The 17,079-nt window shown below is 36.6% G+C and overlaps 1 protein-coding gene across 1 annotated transcript in view; it reads left to right on the forward strand.

Moving 5' to 3' along the window:
- The first annotated feature begins 5,594 nt into the window (after positions 1-5,594).
- LOC136846220 (zonadhesin-like) overlaps positions 5,595-17,079 on the forward strand; it is a 15,515-nt gene continuing 4,030 nt past the window's right edge. The window contains exons 1-4 of the mRNA XM_067117021.1: positions 5,595-6,086; positions 6,965-7,453; positions 7,987-8,334; positions 11,253-11,328. Coding sequence (XP_066973122.1) covers positions 5,595-6,086; positions 6,965-7,453; positions 7,987-8,334; positions 11,253-11,328 — 1,405 coding nt within the window. The remainder of the gene's footprint in view (positions 6,087-6,964; positions 7,454-7,986; positions 8,335-11,252; positions 11,329-17,079) is intronic.

Raw genomic sequence — 17,079 nt, forward strand, 5'->3', positions numbered from 1 at the left:
AAATATTAGGTGCCTGACAAGCTCCAATAATGCTATCCCAACTGGCTCCAGATGTCAGCCAGACTGTTTTTCGAATGGCAGCATTAGAAATATGCTAACTAACAGATATGTCCATCCCAATGGCGCAGTGATAAGAAGTGCCTAAATATTCACAGACCTTGGACTTGACGACAGCTGGAACATCTGCGAATATCAGGTCTAATCCGTTTCCAGAAATATGCGTCGGTTCCTCAATTAGCTGGACAAAATCGGAGGATGCACAGAACTCAATTCAGAACTGTCTATATTCTTTTCACTTCTGATCAAAACAAGTCTCATGTACACACACACACACACACACCAATGAAATTGCAATGATTATCAAATCAGCAGACTGAAAAATCCCTCTCTCACTATTTCTCCTTCATACAATGTACCCTCCAAGGCCTCCTCCCGCCTCCAATCACCGTCAGAAAAAGCAAATGCCTTCAAACATCAGAATTCAATCTCGGTTCGCCCTGTCTACTCGGGCAAGACGAATCTGATGGCCCCCTCGATTTACCCGAAAAGAGGTTGGGTCCTCAAACACCCCAATTCCTTCGCCTCCTGGCTGTAACTCCAAACAAGATGTTCAGACGAGATGTCCTTATGTTCTTTCTCAGCTCTCAGACCTCTCTTCCTACTCTGGGAAAGGGGGAAGGGCGCTTCTGAGGAAATTGCATTGAGGAACGACGCCCAGCGAATGCCTACCTTTGACAAGGAATTGGATTTGCTATCTGACTCTTTCTGAAAGAAGTCCCTGATGTTTTTCTAAAAGAAGCATTTTACTGATACCCGTTTGCAGCTAAGGACTTTAAGTGTGCTATACTGTGTTGTAGTAGTTGAGAAACGTTGAAAGGTTATCTTGCATTTATAAGACATCTGTGACATACAAGCTAAATCTCGCAACTGACCAACCTACCCAGTGGCCTATTCTGAACCTAATCTAAATAAGAAAAAATGATAAGAGTGTTTGCACCCACTCTTTAGTCTTTTTTCCGAAAACTCATATCCCATTTTTGTATTTTACAAAGTTCTGAAAAATTTTCTAAATGAAAAGTTTTGTCCCAGACCAGTGTTAATGTACTGCTAATAAAGATGTAAAGTACATTAAATTGCCCTACCTTGGTCATAGTAGCTATATGGTCTGAAAAAAGTTACAAGAAATACTTAAGCATTGTTTCCCTCAAATTAGTTTCCGGTTTGTTTTCAATAATCCTTTTACTATAAGATCACTTCTGAGGGAGAAGCCTACTCTGCCTGTGGACCTTCATTCCTGTGTCGTTTACTTGTTCACTTGTTCGCAGTGTGGTTGCGAAATACGGGATCCAGTTCCCGCTGGCTCAGACACAGAATTTTGGAACACAGAGGTCATTCTATTAGAACTAGGTTTCCCTACTTTCCAAACCACCGGTTTTTGCCAATAGGGAACACAGTTTTTTACGCAGGACCAACCTTTCACTGACCTGGATTTTCATAATGTCTTTTGTTCAAATAGACTGGACCTTCTGATTTCAGAGTCGCTGGTTATTAAAAAGATGAAACCGGAATCGAAGGACAACTCGTCTGGTATTCAACCAGCTATCGTGTAATTTCATATAGGTAACAATAAATTGAGTCGTTAAGTATTTTAATTTGGTTTAGTGGAAGTTTGTTTACATTTCTCCTTATTTTTATTTTTATGTTTGTGTTCGTTTTTAATTTTTGGTTATTTCGCGTCACACCCTTTTAGTTTATATTTATTGTTCGTTTTATATATTTGGTTAGTATTTTTGCTGAAGATTTATTATGACAATTCATTTTATTGTAATTTCATTGATTCTCATCCTAATTTAAGCCTGATGATGAGGTTTATACTCAAAGCTATATATTATATATTATATATATAATAAAGAATATCTTCCTGGTATATATATAATATATATTTATATATTATATATATATATATATATATATATATATATATATATATATATATATATATATATATATATATATATATATATATATATATATATATATATATATATATATATATATATATATATATATAATGTGTGTGTGCTGGTACATATGACTGAGGCTGGCTTTCAAATTCCAAAGGCTGATAACCATCTTAAAAGTGACGCACAATTCCCAAGAAAGAGACGAGAGACAGAATGGAAGAATAAAGAATAAATGAAATAGAAACAGAAACTTAGAAGAAGCATTTCGTTGTTGAAAGTATTTGTGGACAACGTTTTTCCAGAAGGGCCTCTCTTGAGCAGCAGTAAACAATGGGTCATATCGAGGCCTGATGCCCGGTGGAGTGAGTGAGTCATTGAGGGAGCGAGTGAGTGAGTCATTGAGGGAGCGAGTGAGTGAGTCATTGAGAGAGCGAGTGAGTGAGTCATTGAGGGAGAAGAGTGAGTGAATCACTGAGGGAGTGAGTCAGGGAAGAGTGAGCGAGGGAGGAAGTGAGTGAGTGAGTGATTCAGTCAGTCAGTGAGGGAGGGAGGGAGTCAGCGAGTGAGTGAGTGAGTGAGTGAGTGAGTCAGTCAGTCAGTCAGAGAGGGAAGGGTGAGTAAGTCAGTGAGTGGTTCAGTGAATGAGGGAATGAATGAGTGAACAAGGAAGAGAGTGTGTGAGTGAGTCAGTGAACGAAGGGAGTGAGAGAGAAATGGTGAAAATGGAGTGAGTGAAAATAGTGCAGTCGTCATGTGAGTGAGTGAGTCAAGTGAATGAGTGAGGGAGTGAGTCAGTGAGCGGGAGAGTGAGAAGTTCAGTCACAAGATGTGTCTAGCTGTCGTCCTTTGCCCTGATTTGGGGCCAGGAAGTTTTTGTTACCTAACTATTCATAACTTCTTTTGGCCAATTTACCGAAGTTTTTCTTGCAAATTATGTCGCGCTAAAGTTGCTGATGATGAACAAAGTTATAGCTCTCTCTCTCTCTCTCTCTCTCTCTCTTCTCTCTCTCTCTCATAACAGCACAGAGTTTTGTAAGTTGCTGAGCTTGCAAATTTCCTGTCGCTCTAATCATCTTTTTTTCACTTCCACAGAAACTGGAAGGCAACTGCTCAGAAGATACTTTCAATCTTTTTCTTTTTGAACGATAATTATTATATCTTCGCGAAGAAATTCGCGTCTTGCAGCTCTGCACTGAGATATTGTTGCAACATTCTAAAAAGAATATCGTCACCTTATCGTTTTCATTTCGGTAAATATTACTGCACTCTTCAAAAGACTATTGACAACTGTCTTTGCATTTCGAAAAGTATTGTTGCAATATTTAAAAAGAATATTGTCAATTTCATCTGCTTTGTTGAAAACGAAAGAGCATCAATTAATTAGGAATTTACAGACTCTTCTGATTACTTCTCAGATATCGTATAGTAAAGATATCTACAGTTTAAAAAAACAGATTTATTTTAGATTACATAAAACGCCAAAATAAAACTCCAGCGAAATTTCCTGAAGTTTTCGAAATAAACAGGTGAGGTCTTTTATTCATTTGTATCTGTGCTTAATGCATACCTGTACATCTGTGCTTGTGCATTTTATACCAGACTAATATTGCAACATGCAAAAAAAAATGAAAAAAAATAGATACATGAATAATTAAAACAGCCCAGCAGGAAAACGAAATCTGTAGATATAAAATTATAATAAGCTAAGAAATGAGCAGTGAATAGGGATGTATGCATACGTATGTATATATATATTATTACTTTCCAAATAAGGTATATGGAGTCTTTGGCCTACGAGCAACCACACTGACGCCATCTGGTGAGAGATGACGTGATTTCCCTTTATTATTTTCACAAGAGGAAGAAAAAGAGGACAAGACTTCCTTTGTGACTGTTTCAAGATCATCAAAGTCTGAAGCATATCCGCGATCTCTCTCTCTCTCTCTCTCTCTCTCTCTCTCTCTCTCTCTCTCTCATCTTTTGCAAGTAATGAACGAGGAACACTTCTCCAAAAGATATAAAAAGCGGAATTTATGTGGGAAGGGAGAGAAAAAGCCATTTGAATACTGACTGCACCAGGAAATATGCTTCCTAAATCTCTCTCTCTCTCTCTCTCTCTCTCTCTCTCTCTCTCTCTCTCTTTCTCTCTCTTTCTCTAATAAGTTAAAAGCTAGAAAAGTTACTATGAAAGTGAAATAAACTATAAAGGTTATTATAGAAAAAAATTGAATAACTACTATACTATTTTTAAAAAGTTAGCAATATAAGAAAAATAAAAAAATATATATTTAAGCAATAAAAAAGTTATTGTAACTTACTATTTTACGTTTCGCAAAAGGGAGAAGATTAAAATTTATAAAAATATAAAAATCTATAAGAAGTCCCAAGTCATTCGAAAATGAAATCGTGGTAACAGCAATCAAATAACATTTTGAGTTTTAAAAACGAGTTGAATAATTGAATATGGGATCTCCTCTGTGCCTTTAACCTTCCTTAATCAAACCCATAATTCGGTTTGTTCTCTCTCGCCCGCTTTACCAATAGAAGGGGGACGCTTATAAGATTATGCGCTTTCATTCATACACGAGCTCTGCGCAAACAGGATATGACAACAGTAAAACACGATATGACAGCTGTAAAACAGGAAATGACCTAGGTAAACTAGGAAATGACAGTGATAAAACAGTAAATGACAGCGGAAAACAGCAGATGACCTCGGTAAAAAAAAAAGGAGGTGACAGCAATAAAACAGGATATGGCAGCGGTAAAACAGGAAATGACAGCGGTAAATAATACGAAATTGGTAACACAGGAAATGACAGTAGTAAAACAGGATATGACTGTAGTGAAACAGTATATGACAGCAGTAAAACAGAAAATGACAACGGTAAAACAGGATATGACAGCAGTAAAACAGGGTATGACAGCGGTAAATAATACGACATTGGTAACAAAGGAAATGACAGCAGTAAAACAGGATATAACAGCAGTGAAACAGTATATGACAGCGATAAAACAAAAAATGACAACTGTATAACAGGGTATGACAGCGGTGAAACAGGAAGTGACAACAGTAAAACAGGATGTACCAGAGGTAAAACAGGAAGTGACAACAGTAAAACAGGATGTACCAGAGGTAAAACAGGATGTGGCAGCGGTGAAACGGGAAGTGATAACAGTAAAACAGGATGTAACAAAGGTAAAACAGGATATGACAGTTTGAAACAGAAGTGACAACAGTAAAACAGGATGTAACAAAAAGTAAAACAGGATATGACAGCGGTGAAACAGGAAGTGACAACAGTAAAACAGGATGTACCAGAGGTAAAACAGGATATGGCAGTGGTGAAACAGGAAGTGACAACAGTAAAACAGAATGTACCAGAGGTAAAACAGGATATGACAGCGGTGAAACAGGAAGTGGCAACAGTAAAACAGGATGTACCAGAGGTAAAACAGGATATGACAGCTGTGAAACAGGAAGTGACAACAGTAAAACAGGATGTACCAGAGGTAAAACAGGATATGGCAGCAGTGAAACAGGAAGTGACAACAGTAAAACAGAATGTACCAGAGGTAAAACAGGATATGACAGCGGTGAAACAGGAAGTGGCAACAGTAAAACAGGATATGACAGCAGTGAAACAGGAAGTGACAACAGTAATACAGGATGTACCAGAGGTAAAACAGGATATGACAGCGGTGAAGCAGGAAGTGGCAACAGTAAAACAGGATGTACCAGAGGTAAAACAGGATATGACAGCGGTGAAACAGGGAGTGACAACAGTAAAACAGGATGTACTAGAGGTAAAACAGGATGTGACAGCGGTGAAACAGGAAGTGACAACAGTAAAACAGGATGTACCAGAGGTAAAACAGGGTATGACAGCAGTGAAACAGGAAGTGACAACAGTAAAACAGGATGTACCAGAGGGAAAACAGGATATGGCAGTGGTGAAACAGGAAGTGACAACAGTAAAACAGGATGTACCAGAGGTAAAACAGGGTATGACAGCAGTGAAACAGGAAGTGACAACAGTAAAACAGGATGTACCAGAGGGAAAACAGGATATGGCAGTGGTGAAACAGGAAGTGGCAACAGTAAAACTGGATGTACCAGAGGTAAAACAGGATATGACAGTGGTGAAACAGGAAGTGACAACAGTAAAACAGAATGTACCAGAGGTAAAACAGGATATGACAGCGGTGAAACAGAAGTGACAACAGTAAAACAGGATGTACCAGAGGTAAAACAGGATATGACAGCGGTGAAACAGGAAGTGGCAACAGTAAAACAGCATAACATGTAAATGAGGTAAAACCGGATATGACAGCGGTGAAACAGGAAGTGGCAACAGTAAAACAGTATGTACCAGAGGTAAATCAGGATATGACAGCGGTGAAACAGGAAATGACAACAGTAAAACAGGATGTACCAGAGGTAAACAGGATATGACAGCGGTGAAACAGGAAGTGGCAACAGTAAAACAGAATGTACCAGAGGTAAAACAGGATATGACAGCGATGAAACAGGAAGTGACAACAGTAAAACAAGATGTACAAGAGGTAAAACAGGATATGACAGCGGTGAAAAAGGAAGTGAATACAGTAAAAGAGAATGTACCAGAGGTAAAACAGGATATGACAGCAATGAAAAGGAAGTGGCAACAGTAAAACTGGAAACTACCAGAGGTAAAACAGATATGATATGATAGTGAAACAGGAAGTGGCAATTTTAAAACAGGATGTAATTTTAAAACCGATATGACAGCCAAAAATAGGAAGTGGCAACAGTAAAACAGTATGTACCAGAGGTAAAACAGATATGACAGCGGTGAAACAGGAAATGACAACAGTAAAACAGGATGTACCAGAGGTAAAACAGGATATGACAGCGGTGAAACAGGACGTGGCAACAGTAAAACAGAATGTACCAGAGGTAAAACAGGATATGACAGCGATGAAACAGGAAGTGAAACAGTAAAACAAAATAAAAACAGGAATATGACAGCGGTGAAAAACAGGAAGTGACAACAGTAAAACAGAATGTACCAGAGGTAAAACAATATATGATTGAAACAGGAAGTGGCAACAGTAAAACTGGATGTACCAGAGGTAAAACAGGATATGACAGCGGTGAAACAGGGTACAACAGTAAAACAGGATGTACTAGAGGTAAAACAGGATGTGACAGCGGTGAAACAGGAAGTGACAACAGTAAAACAGGATCTACCAGAGGAAAACAGGGTTATGACAGCAGTGAAACAGGAAGTGAAACAGTAAAACAGGATGTACCAGAGGGAAAACAGGATATGGCAGTGGTGAAACAGGAAGTGACAACAGTAAAACAGGATGTACCAGAGGTAAAACAGGGTATGACAGCAGTGAAACAGGAAATGACAACAGTAAAACAGGATGTACCAGAGGGAAAACAGGATATGGCAGTGGTGAAACAGGAAGTGGCAACAGTAAAACTGGATGTACCAGAGGTAAAACAGGATATGACAGTGGTGAAACAGGAAGTGACAACAGTAAAACAGAATGTACCAGAGGTAAAACAGGATATGACAGCGGTGAAACAGAAGTGACAACAGTAAAACAGGATGTACCAGAGGTAAAACAGGATATGACAGCGGTGAAGCAGGAAGTGGCAACAGTAAAACAGGATGTAACTGAGGTAAAACCGGATATGACAGCGGTGAAACAGGAAGTGGCAACAGTAAAACAGTATGTACCAGAGGTAAATCAGGATATGACAGCGGTGAAACAGGAAATGACAACAGTAAAACAGGATGTACCAGAGGTAAAACAGGATATGACAGCGGTGAAACAGGAAGTGGCAACAGTAAAACAGAATGTACCAGAGGTAAAACAGGATATGACAGCGATGAAACAGGAAGTGACAACAGTAAAACAAGATGTACCAGAGGTAAAACAGGATATGACAGCGGTGAAAAAGGAAGTGACAACAGTAAAACAGAATGTACCAGAGGTAAAACAGGATATGACAGCGGTGAAACAGGAAGTGACAACAGTAAAACAGGATGTACCAGAGGTAAAACATGAGATGACAGCAGTGAAACAGGAAGTGACAACAGTAAAACAGAATGTACCAGAGGTAAAACAGGATATGACAGCGGTGGAACAGGAAGTGACAACAGTAAAACAGGATGTACCAGAGATAAAACAGGATATGACAGTGTTGAAACAGGAAGTGGCAACAGTAAAACAGAATGTACCAGAGGTAAAACAGGATATGACAGTGGTGAAACAGGAAGTGGCAACGGTAAAACAGGATGTACCAGAGGTAAAACAGGATATGACAGCAGTGAAACAGGAAGTGGCAACAGTAAAACAGGATGTACCAGAGGTAAAACAGGATATGACAGCAGTGAAACAGGAAGTGACAACAGTAAAACAGGATGTACCAGAGGTAAAACAGGATATGACAGCGGTGAAACAGGAAGTGACAACAGTAAAACAGGATTTACCAGAGGTAAAACAGGATATGACAGCGGTGAAACAGGAAGTGACAACAGTAAAACAGGATGTACCAGAGGTAAAACAGGATATGACAGCGGTGAAACAGGAAGTGACAACAGTAAAACAGGATGTACCAGAGGTAAAACAGGATATGACAGCGGTGAAACAGGAAGTGACAACAGTAAAACAGGATGTACCAGAGGTAAAACAGGATATGACAGCGGTGAAACAGGAAGTGACAACAGTAAAACAGGATGACCAGAGGTAAAACAGGATATGACAGCAGTGAAACAGGAAGTGACAACAGTAAAACAGAATGTACCAGAGGTAAAACAGGATATGACAGCGGTGAAACAGGAAGTGACAACAGTAAAACAGGATGTACCAGAGGTAAAACAGGATATGACAGTGGTGAAACAGGAAGTGGCAACAGTAAAACAGGATGTACCAGAGGTAAAACAGGATATGACAGTGGTGAAACAGGAAGTGACAACAGTAAAACAGGATGTACAAGGTAAAACAGGATATGACATGGTGAAACAGGAAGTAAAACAGTAAAACAGGATGTACCAGAGGTAAAACAGGATATGACAGCAGTGAAACAGGAAGTGACAACAGTAAAACAGGATGTACCAGAGGTAAAACAGGATATGACAGCGGTGAAATAGCAAGATGGAAGCGTTCCAGAACTTGATGGATATGCCTGGTAATTCTCTCGTGAGCATCTGCGTCGCGTCAAACGTCTCATCTCCTGAAGTGGTTTTATTTTGTTCCGGAAATGCCTCTGTCTTTCGTGGGCGCCATGAGAGAGAGAGAGAGAGAGAGAGAGAGAGAGAGAGAGAGAGAGAGAGAGAGAGAGAGAGAGAGAGAGAGAGTTTGGGAAAAGGTTTTATTTCCAGCGTTTGTCTAGACGTAAAAATCAAGCCCAATTACGTCTGGGCTAATTATTCTTGCATGATAAATTAGGAGACATCTACCATGCAAATGAGTCTGACTTCTAACCTGTAAAATCACTGAAGTTTCTAACAAAAAATAATATTCGATTTCCAACTAGTTAATGTTACTAAGAAATCAACTCCTATGTTTGTACAATGGCCGTAATAATGCATCTTTAGAATAGCTAAGAGTTATTCGTGAATATGTGCCACCACTGACCTTCCATTCTTTAATGAGATGGTTATATTTTCTTTTGAGCCTAAACTTGAAAGCAATATAACAACGGGTATGTAATGTGAGTGTATACACCAACATAAATTATTACTCCTGTTTTCCAGGAGCGAAAAGGTACACCACCTTTAGTTTTTGGGAGATCGTTGCAGAAACAGACTGTATAACCCCAGAGAGAGAGAGAGAGAGAGAGAGAGAGAGAGAGAGAGAGAGAGAGAGAGAGAGAGAGAGAGAGAGAGAGAGAGAGAGTTTTACTTTCGAAAAAAATATGTATAAACATGTATATGTATAATGTATACATCACGACATGACATCTTTGTCTTTCGCTAAACGAGAACCGAGAATTAAAAGTTAAGCAGTTTATGAGCAATAATGTACAGAAACAAAGACCAAACCCCCGTACTCAAATCTCGTTACTACTCCAAAACAATTCTCCCTGTATTCTAATAATCTACTTACATTTTTATCTATTTATCTATTAATTTGTTAATTTATTTTGTTTCAGTAAGTGATCCCTTCTCTGTGCATTTCCCATTACCTTCGGCTACTTCTTTTTAATGAACACAATAATATTCTTTGGAAGCTTGAATATCAAGTCAGTGGCCCCTTTGGTGGGCTTGTTCTATATGAAGAGGGTTCATCTCCTGAATAATAATAATAATAATAATAATAATAATAATAATAATAATAATAATAATAATAATAATAATAATAATAATAATAATAATTGCTGTTCGATCCTCACCAGAGGGGAGATTTAATTAGTAATTCAATATTCTTCAGCTTTGACGGAAACCCTTTCAAGATGACAGGTGTTCTGTGTTCAACAATTAGCGTTAATTTGTCTGTCCATCTCTGTGTCTGTTGCTTTTCAGTTTACTTTTGAATTTGGACGAAATTCTGTAGACAGGTGAGCTGACACCGGATGTATGTAGTTCTACTGATAATGAATTTCAACGATGTTTTTTTTCAAGTTATTTAATGATTACTGAAGGTTAGATTTCTAGATTAATTCGGATGTGGACGTAAATCCTGGATTTATCTTCTGGATTCTGTTGATATTTTGTGGATTTTGGAGAAGGTTTCTTATATCTTTAAAAAAGTCATTCCTTTCACGTTGGTGATTGAATATGACTGTATATAACTGGGCGTTTTAATTTTTGTAATATATTGACAAAGTGCTGCAAGTAATTTGCTAATATATTTGATTAAATCTGATAGAAATTTCGCAAAGATAATAAAGCACACTAATTCAGAATACCTATCTACTATGGTGTCTGCATAATTATGACTGTATATAACTAACTGGCCGTTTCAATTTTTTCATGTATTGATAAAGTGGAGCTGGTAATTTGCTAATGAATTTTATTTGATTTAAGAGAAATTTCGTATAGGTAACATACAAATATAGAATAAAAATAAAAATAAAAAAAAAGTTCAGCTTCAACAAATCTGAGCTTTATAAAAATATGGATTTTTAATTCATTCTTTTGGAAATACCTTTTCATATTCTTAACCATTAGCGTTGTAAAGAAGTATATATTTTCAGGAACACTTTCCATCCCCCAAAACAAGAGAGGAGGAAGGCGCTTGTGAAGGCTCATTTATTCTTGCCGGGATAATGTTCCCTTGAAACAGGGTCGTGTTTATCACGAGGCAGGGGCTGTGTTTATGTATGGTGATGATGCTGTATCTTTGTATAAAATACACGGCTGTAAGCAACAGATGTGCACACACACATGTATGTATGTGTATACCTATATATATATATATATATATATATATATATATATATATATATATATATATATATATATACATATATATATATATATATATATATATATATATATATATATATATATATATATATATATATATATATATATATATATATATATATATATATATATATATATATATATATATATATATATTATATATATATATTATATATATATATATATATATATATATATATATATATATATATATATATATATATATATATATATATATATATATATATATATATATATGTGTGTGTGTGTGTGTGTGTGTGTGTGTGTGTGTTTGTTTGTGTATAACAAAAATTAATGGATAAAACTGAACAGTAGGAAATCCTACACTAGATATAATAAAAAAGTTAGTTATATACAAGGTTAGAGAGAGGCCTACATAAGTAAATAAATAATATGTATGTATGTATGTACACACACACATATATAGCTCAGAAAAAAAGAAAAGATAAAACTGAACAACAAGGATAATAAAAGGCAGACAGACAGAGGCCTACAAAAATGAATTTATAAAAAGCAATTTCATGTCACTCGACCGAATGTCAAATTTAGAAAGCTTCAATATTTATCTTTAGAATAATGTTTGCTCGTTAAGTGGTTTGCACGCGCTAATTATTATTATTATTATTATTATTATTATTATTATTATTATTATTATTATTATTATTCAGAAGATAAACCCCTATTCATGTGGAACAAGCCCACCAAAGGGGCCACTGACTAGAAATTCAAGCTTCCGAAGATTTTGGTGTTCATTTAGAAAGAAGTAACAGAAGATAAATAGGAAATGCAGAAAGAAGAGATCAGTTATCAGATAAAAAAAAGAAAATATAATAAATAAATAGATGAAAATATAGATAAATGATTTAGAATACAAGGTGAATTGCAATTGACTGACCTAACTCTTCTAAAGCACAGACAAGGTATTGCCGCTTTCATTTTGCAATTGAGTTGTGTAACAGTAGCTAAACTTATAATAATAATAACAACAGTAACTGTAATATACTGTGTTTTCTTTATATTGCAGTACCTTGAACTACTGTCACTTCAATTTCGCATCGAGAAATAGCTCCACATTTCACTGCAATATTCACTGAATCCATTATACAGATTTGACGTCCTAATATCACGCTACTGCCATTTTCCAGCCTTGACCTTTGAAATGGGCTTCTGTTTGCTCAATATATCGGTAATGCTTCCCTGAAGAGACTTTATCAAAATTGGAGAGAGAGAGAGAGAGAGAGAGAGAGAGAGAGAGAGAGAGAGAGAGAGAGAGAGAGAGAGAGAGAGAGTTCACAGCAAAGAAACATCTTGTCCACATGAAAATTCAGTGTCACCAACTAACTGCAATATTGCAAAGAATACAAGTAATGGAGAAGTGTGGACGTTTTTAAGAGAGAGAGAGAGAGAGAGAGAGAGAGAGAGAGAGAGAGAGGGGGGTTTGGGTTAAATAGGGATATTTTCCTGACTTTGTTGAGGGACCTTTCTTGAACGAGTTTACCGAAAAGGACATTTTCCTTTAATCTAGTTTCATGGGGATGGAGGCTCAGAATAGCCATGTTCATGTTAGAGTAAATAAATATATTTCAGTCATTTCTTTGGAGACCTTGGCTAAATCAAGGGGCGATTCGATTTTGTTTTTGCAACTCAAGACGAAAAAATGAGACCGACTTTTTCGACAGTGAAACCTTCATGTCAGGAAAGATTTATTTGCTTCTTTGCTGTCGCCCCGACTTAAAAATAAATAAATACATAAATAAATAAATAGATAAATATATAAATAAATTGATAAACAGAAAAATAAATTGATAAATAGACAAATAAATAGATAAATAAATAGATAGATAAATAGATAAATAAACAAACAAACAGATACATAGAACAATAATAAATAACCAAAAAAATAAATAAGTAAATAAATAAATAAATAAGAGAAACGGAGAGAAAACAAGAGACTTTCTACAGAAAACAAACAAAACAACCGACTTCCACTTCTTCTCTGCAGCCCAGGAGCGAAATGAGAACAGCTCACGCACACACGAACAGAAAATTGCGACGCTAAAGCAAGTAAGTTACACTCACTCAAAGCATGCACACATGCTCTCTCTCTCTCTCTCTCTCTCTCTCACCTTCCGTCACCTGTGCTACCTGGCGTCGCCTCCTCTACCACTTATCGCCACGAGGGATCGATCGCGTGTTTTCGCAAGGGCCATCAGTTCTCTATAAACCTCAGGCATTGAAGAATGATTGGCTGCTACGACAGGTCTGTTCGTCACAGAAAATATGTATAAGGCTATGATGAGGACCGCCATATTTTTTTTGGGGGGAGGGGGTCTGTATCCACAGTAAGTGGGCACTATAAAGGAACTGTTTTTCTTGCCTGTCTAAATCGGGGCGGAGTTCAATTCCACCGACCGGCTGATGAAGATGGAATCTTTGATGATTCTTGCTCGCGTTTAAAAGGAAAGTTTGCCACAGACGTCAGCAGTGAAGAATCAGCTTCAATGTTTTGTTTTGTCTAAATCGTAATTGTATTCTTTTCTCAGCAGTTTTCATTTTAATACTTTAAAAATTTAAAAAAGAAAACCGAAAACTCACTGACCATTAGACCTTGTGTATAAATGACCTAGATATATATTAACAAATAAACTTTGGCTAAATTTGAGTTGCTGTCAGTATATCGCCATTTGTATTGGTAGAAATGTTTCTTTTTCTCTACTTTTCATTTTAATACAAAGAAATAAAAACTCATGGACCACTAGACCTTGTGTATAAATGACATAGAAATATTTGTACAAACAAGCATTATCTAAATTTTTAGTTAAATGTCAATATATCCCCACAACCTTCACAAGCATTCTTAACATGAACTACTAGATTTTTGTTATAAATAACCAAAAATATATATGTAAATAAACATTGGAAATTTTTTTTTGTTAATGTCAGTATCTTAAACCACTTAAAAATCCCTGATAAGGGCTTTGCTTTTAGTGAAAATAGAATAAAATGGATTTGTATTCATGAAAAAGATGTAATGTTTAACACACTTAACATTCCCTGGTGGATGTCTGATACTTGTTAATAAAAACATTATCTCCGGAGTTGGGAAAAGCGTTGGTAAAAAAATTGGTGCACTGTTGGCAAAGCCATAGTAGGTGTTTGAAAATGTTAGTTATTATTATTATTATTATTATTATTATTATTATATATTATTATTATTATTATTATTATTATTATTATTTTTTTTTGTCTATCACAGTTATCCTATTCGATTGGGTTTTATGCATCCTTGCATCCTGCCTTAGGAGTCCATCACTTTTCTCACTATGTGCGCTGTTTCTAGTAGCACACTTTTCTGCATGAGTCCTGGAGCTAATTCGGCATCTAGTTTTTACAGATTCCTTTTCAGGGATCTTGGGATCGTGCCTAGTGTTCTTATGATTATGGGTACAATTTCCACTCGCATATCCCATATCCTTCTTATTTCGATTTTCAGATCTTGATACTTATCAATTGTTTCTCTTTCTTTCTCATCTATTCTGGTGTCCCATGGTATTGCCACATCAATGAGTGATACTTTCTTCTTGATTTTGTCAATCAACGTCACGTCTGGTCTACTGGCACGTATCACCCTATCTGTTCTGATACCATAGTCCCAGAGGATTTTTGCCTGATCGTTTTCTATCACTCCCTCAGGTTGGTGTTTGTACCACTTATTACTGCAAGCTAGCTGGTATTTCTTGCACAGGCTCCAGTGGAGGGCTTTTTGCTACTGAATCATGCCTCTTTGTACTGGTTCTGTGCAAGCGCCGGACATTCGCTTGCTATGGGTTTATGGTCTTGTCTTTCATATTGCACTTCCTGCATATGGTGAGATGTTATTTCCATCTACTGTTCTTTGAACATATCTGGTTCTTAGGGCCTGATCTTGTGCCGCTATTAGCATTCCTTCTGTTTCCTTCTTGAGTTCTGCCCTCTGTAGCCATTGCCATGTTTCATCACTGGCCAGTTCTTTAGTCTGTCTCATGTAATCCGTGCATTGGTTTGTTGTGCCATTCTCTGTTCTGTTTTTCATTCTCCTGTCTCTGTATATTTCTGGATCTTCGTCTACTTTTATCAGTCCTTCTTCCCATGCACCTCTTAGCCACTCGTCTTCACTGGTTTTCAGATATTGGCCCAGTGCTCTGCTCTCGATCTTAATGCAGTCCTCATTCTTAGTAACTCTTTCCCTTCCTTTCGAGTTATGTATAGTCTGTCTGTATTTGCTCTTTGGTGTAGTGTGTTGTGTATTGTCATGTGTTTCCTAGTTTTCTGATCTATTCTGCAGAGTTCAGCTTTCGTCCACTCCACGACTCCTGCACTGTATCTGATTACTGGTACTGCCTCTTGTGTTTATGGTTTTCGTTATGTTTCCGGCAATTGAGTTTTGACTTGAATATCGCCTCAAGTCTCTCCGGATCGTGTCCTTCATCTTTGGTGTTTTGTATCCTCTCCTTTAAAAGGAATAAGACTATTATTCCCAGGTATTTGTATCCTGTCTCATCTATGTGTTTGATGCTATTTTCCCTGTCTGGTAAACTTTATCCTCTAATTCCTTGTCACTTTGCCTCTTTGTATGTTGACAAATGACGTCATATGTTTCAATAGTTTCATCGTTCCAACAATCATTTTGATGTCCTCAGATACAACAATCAGCAGTCTGGATTAGGGTATCTATTTCATTATTATTATTATTATTATTATTATTATTATTATTATTATTATTATTATTATTATTATTATTATTATTATTTATAATCAGGTTATCTTGGTTTTGGGAAGAAATAATCATCGGAGAATCGAGACAGGCGCAAAAATGATCGTGGACCGAACGAGTGACGGGGATCAGCAGAAATGAATCACTGGTGGAGGTACGAAGCAATTTCTGTAAACCCTTTGTCTAAAGTTAAAACGAAAAAAAGCACTGAAAGGGTTAAAATGGGGCCAAAGGAATGATAATAAATAAATAAATACCAATGATGGTTTCTGCAGTTTCCAGTGATACTTTGTTCTGTTCGGGTCAAAGGTGAGAATCTTCAAATCTGCGTTGACTTTCTCTTTAGATTATGGACTTTAGACTTTCTGTAAAAGAAACTAGATAGGTTTTGCTGTCCAACTTGTTCAGATCTTAAAACTACTGAGGCTGAGGGCTGGAAATTGATATGTTGATCATCCATCCTCCTAATCATCAAACATACCAAATTGCAGCTCAGTAGCCTCAGTAGTTTTAATTTTATTTAAGGTTAAAGTTAGACATGATCGTGCGTCTGGCACCGCCATAGGTGCCAAAACACAGGCCACCACCGGGCCGTGGAGTTTCATGAAAGTTTCATGGGCCGTGGGTGAGAGTTTCATGGGCCGTGGCTGAGAGTTTCATACAGCATTATACACTGTACAGAAAACTCGATTGCGCTGAAAAACTTCTGAGCATTTTTTACGTGTTTTACTTAGTAAGATTTCTGTTTTGCTTAATCTTTATTATTTCAATTCTTCATTAATCGGTTTTCTAAACAAAGAATCTTGTTGGTGTTTATTTATACTGGTTAATATTAACAATGATAACCCAATTGTTTTTATTATTATTATTATTATTATTATTATTATTATTATTATTATTATTATTATTA

This window comes from Macrobrachium rosenbergii, chromosome 15 (assembly GCF_040412425.1).
Source record: "Macrobrachium rosenbergii isolate ZJJX-2024 chromosome 15, ASM4041242v1, whole genome shotgun sequence".
In the NCBI taxonomy this organism is placed as follows: domain Eukaryota; kingdom Metazoa; phylum Arthropoda; class Malacostraca; order Decapoda; family Palaemonidae; genus Macrobrachium; species Macrobrachium rosenbergii.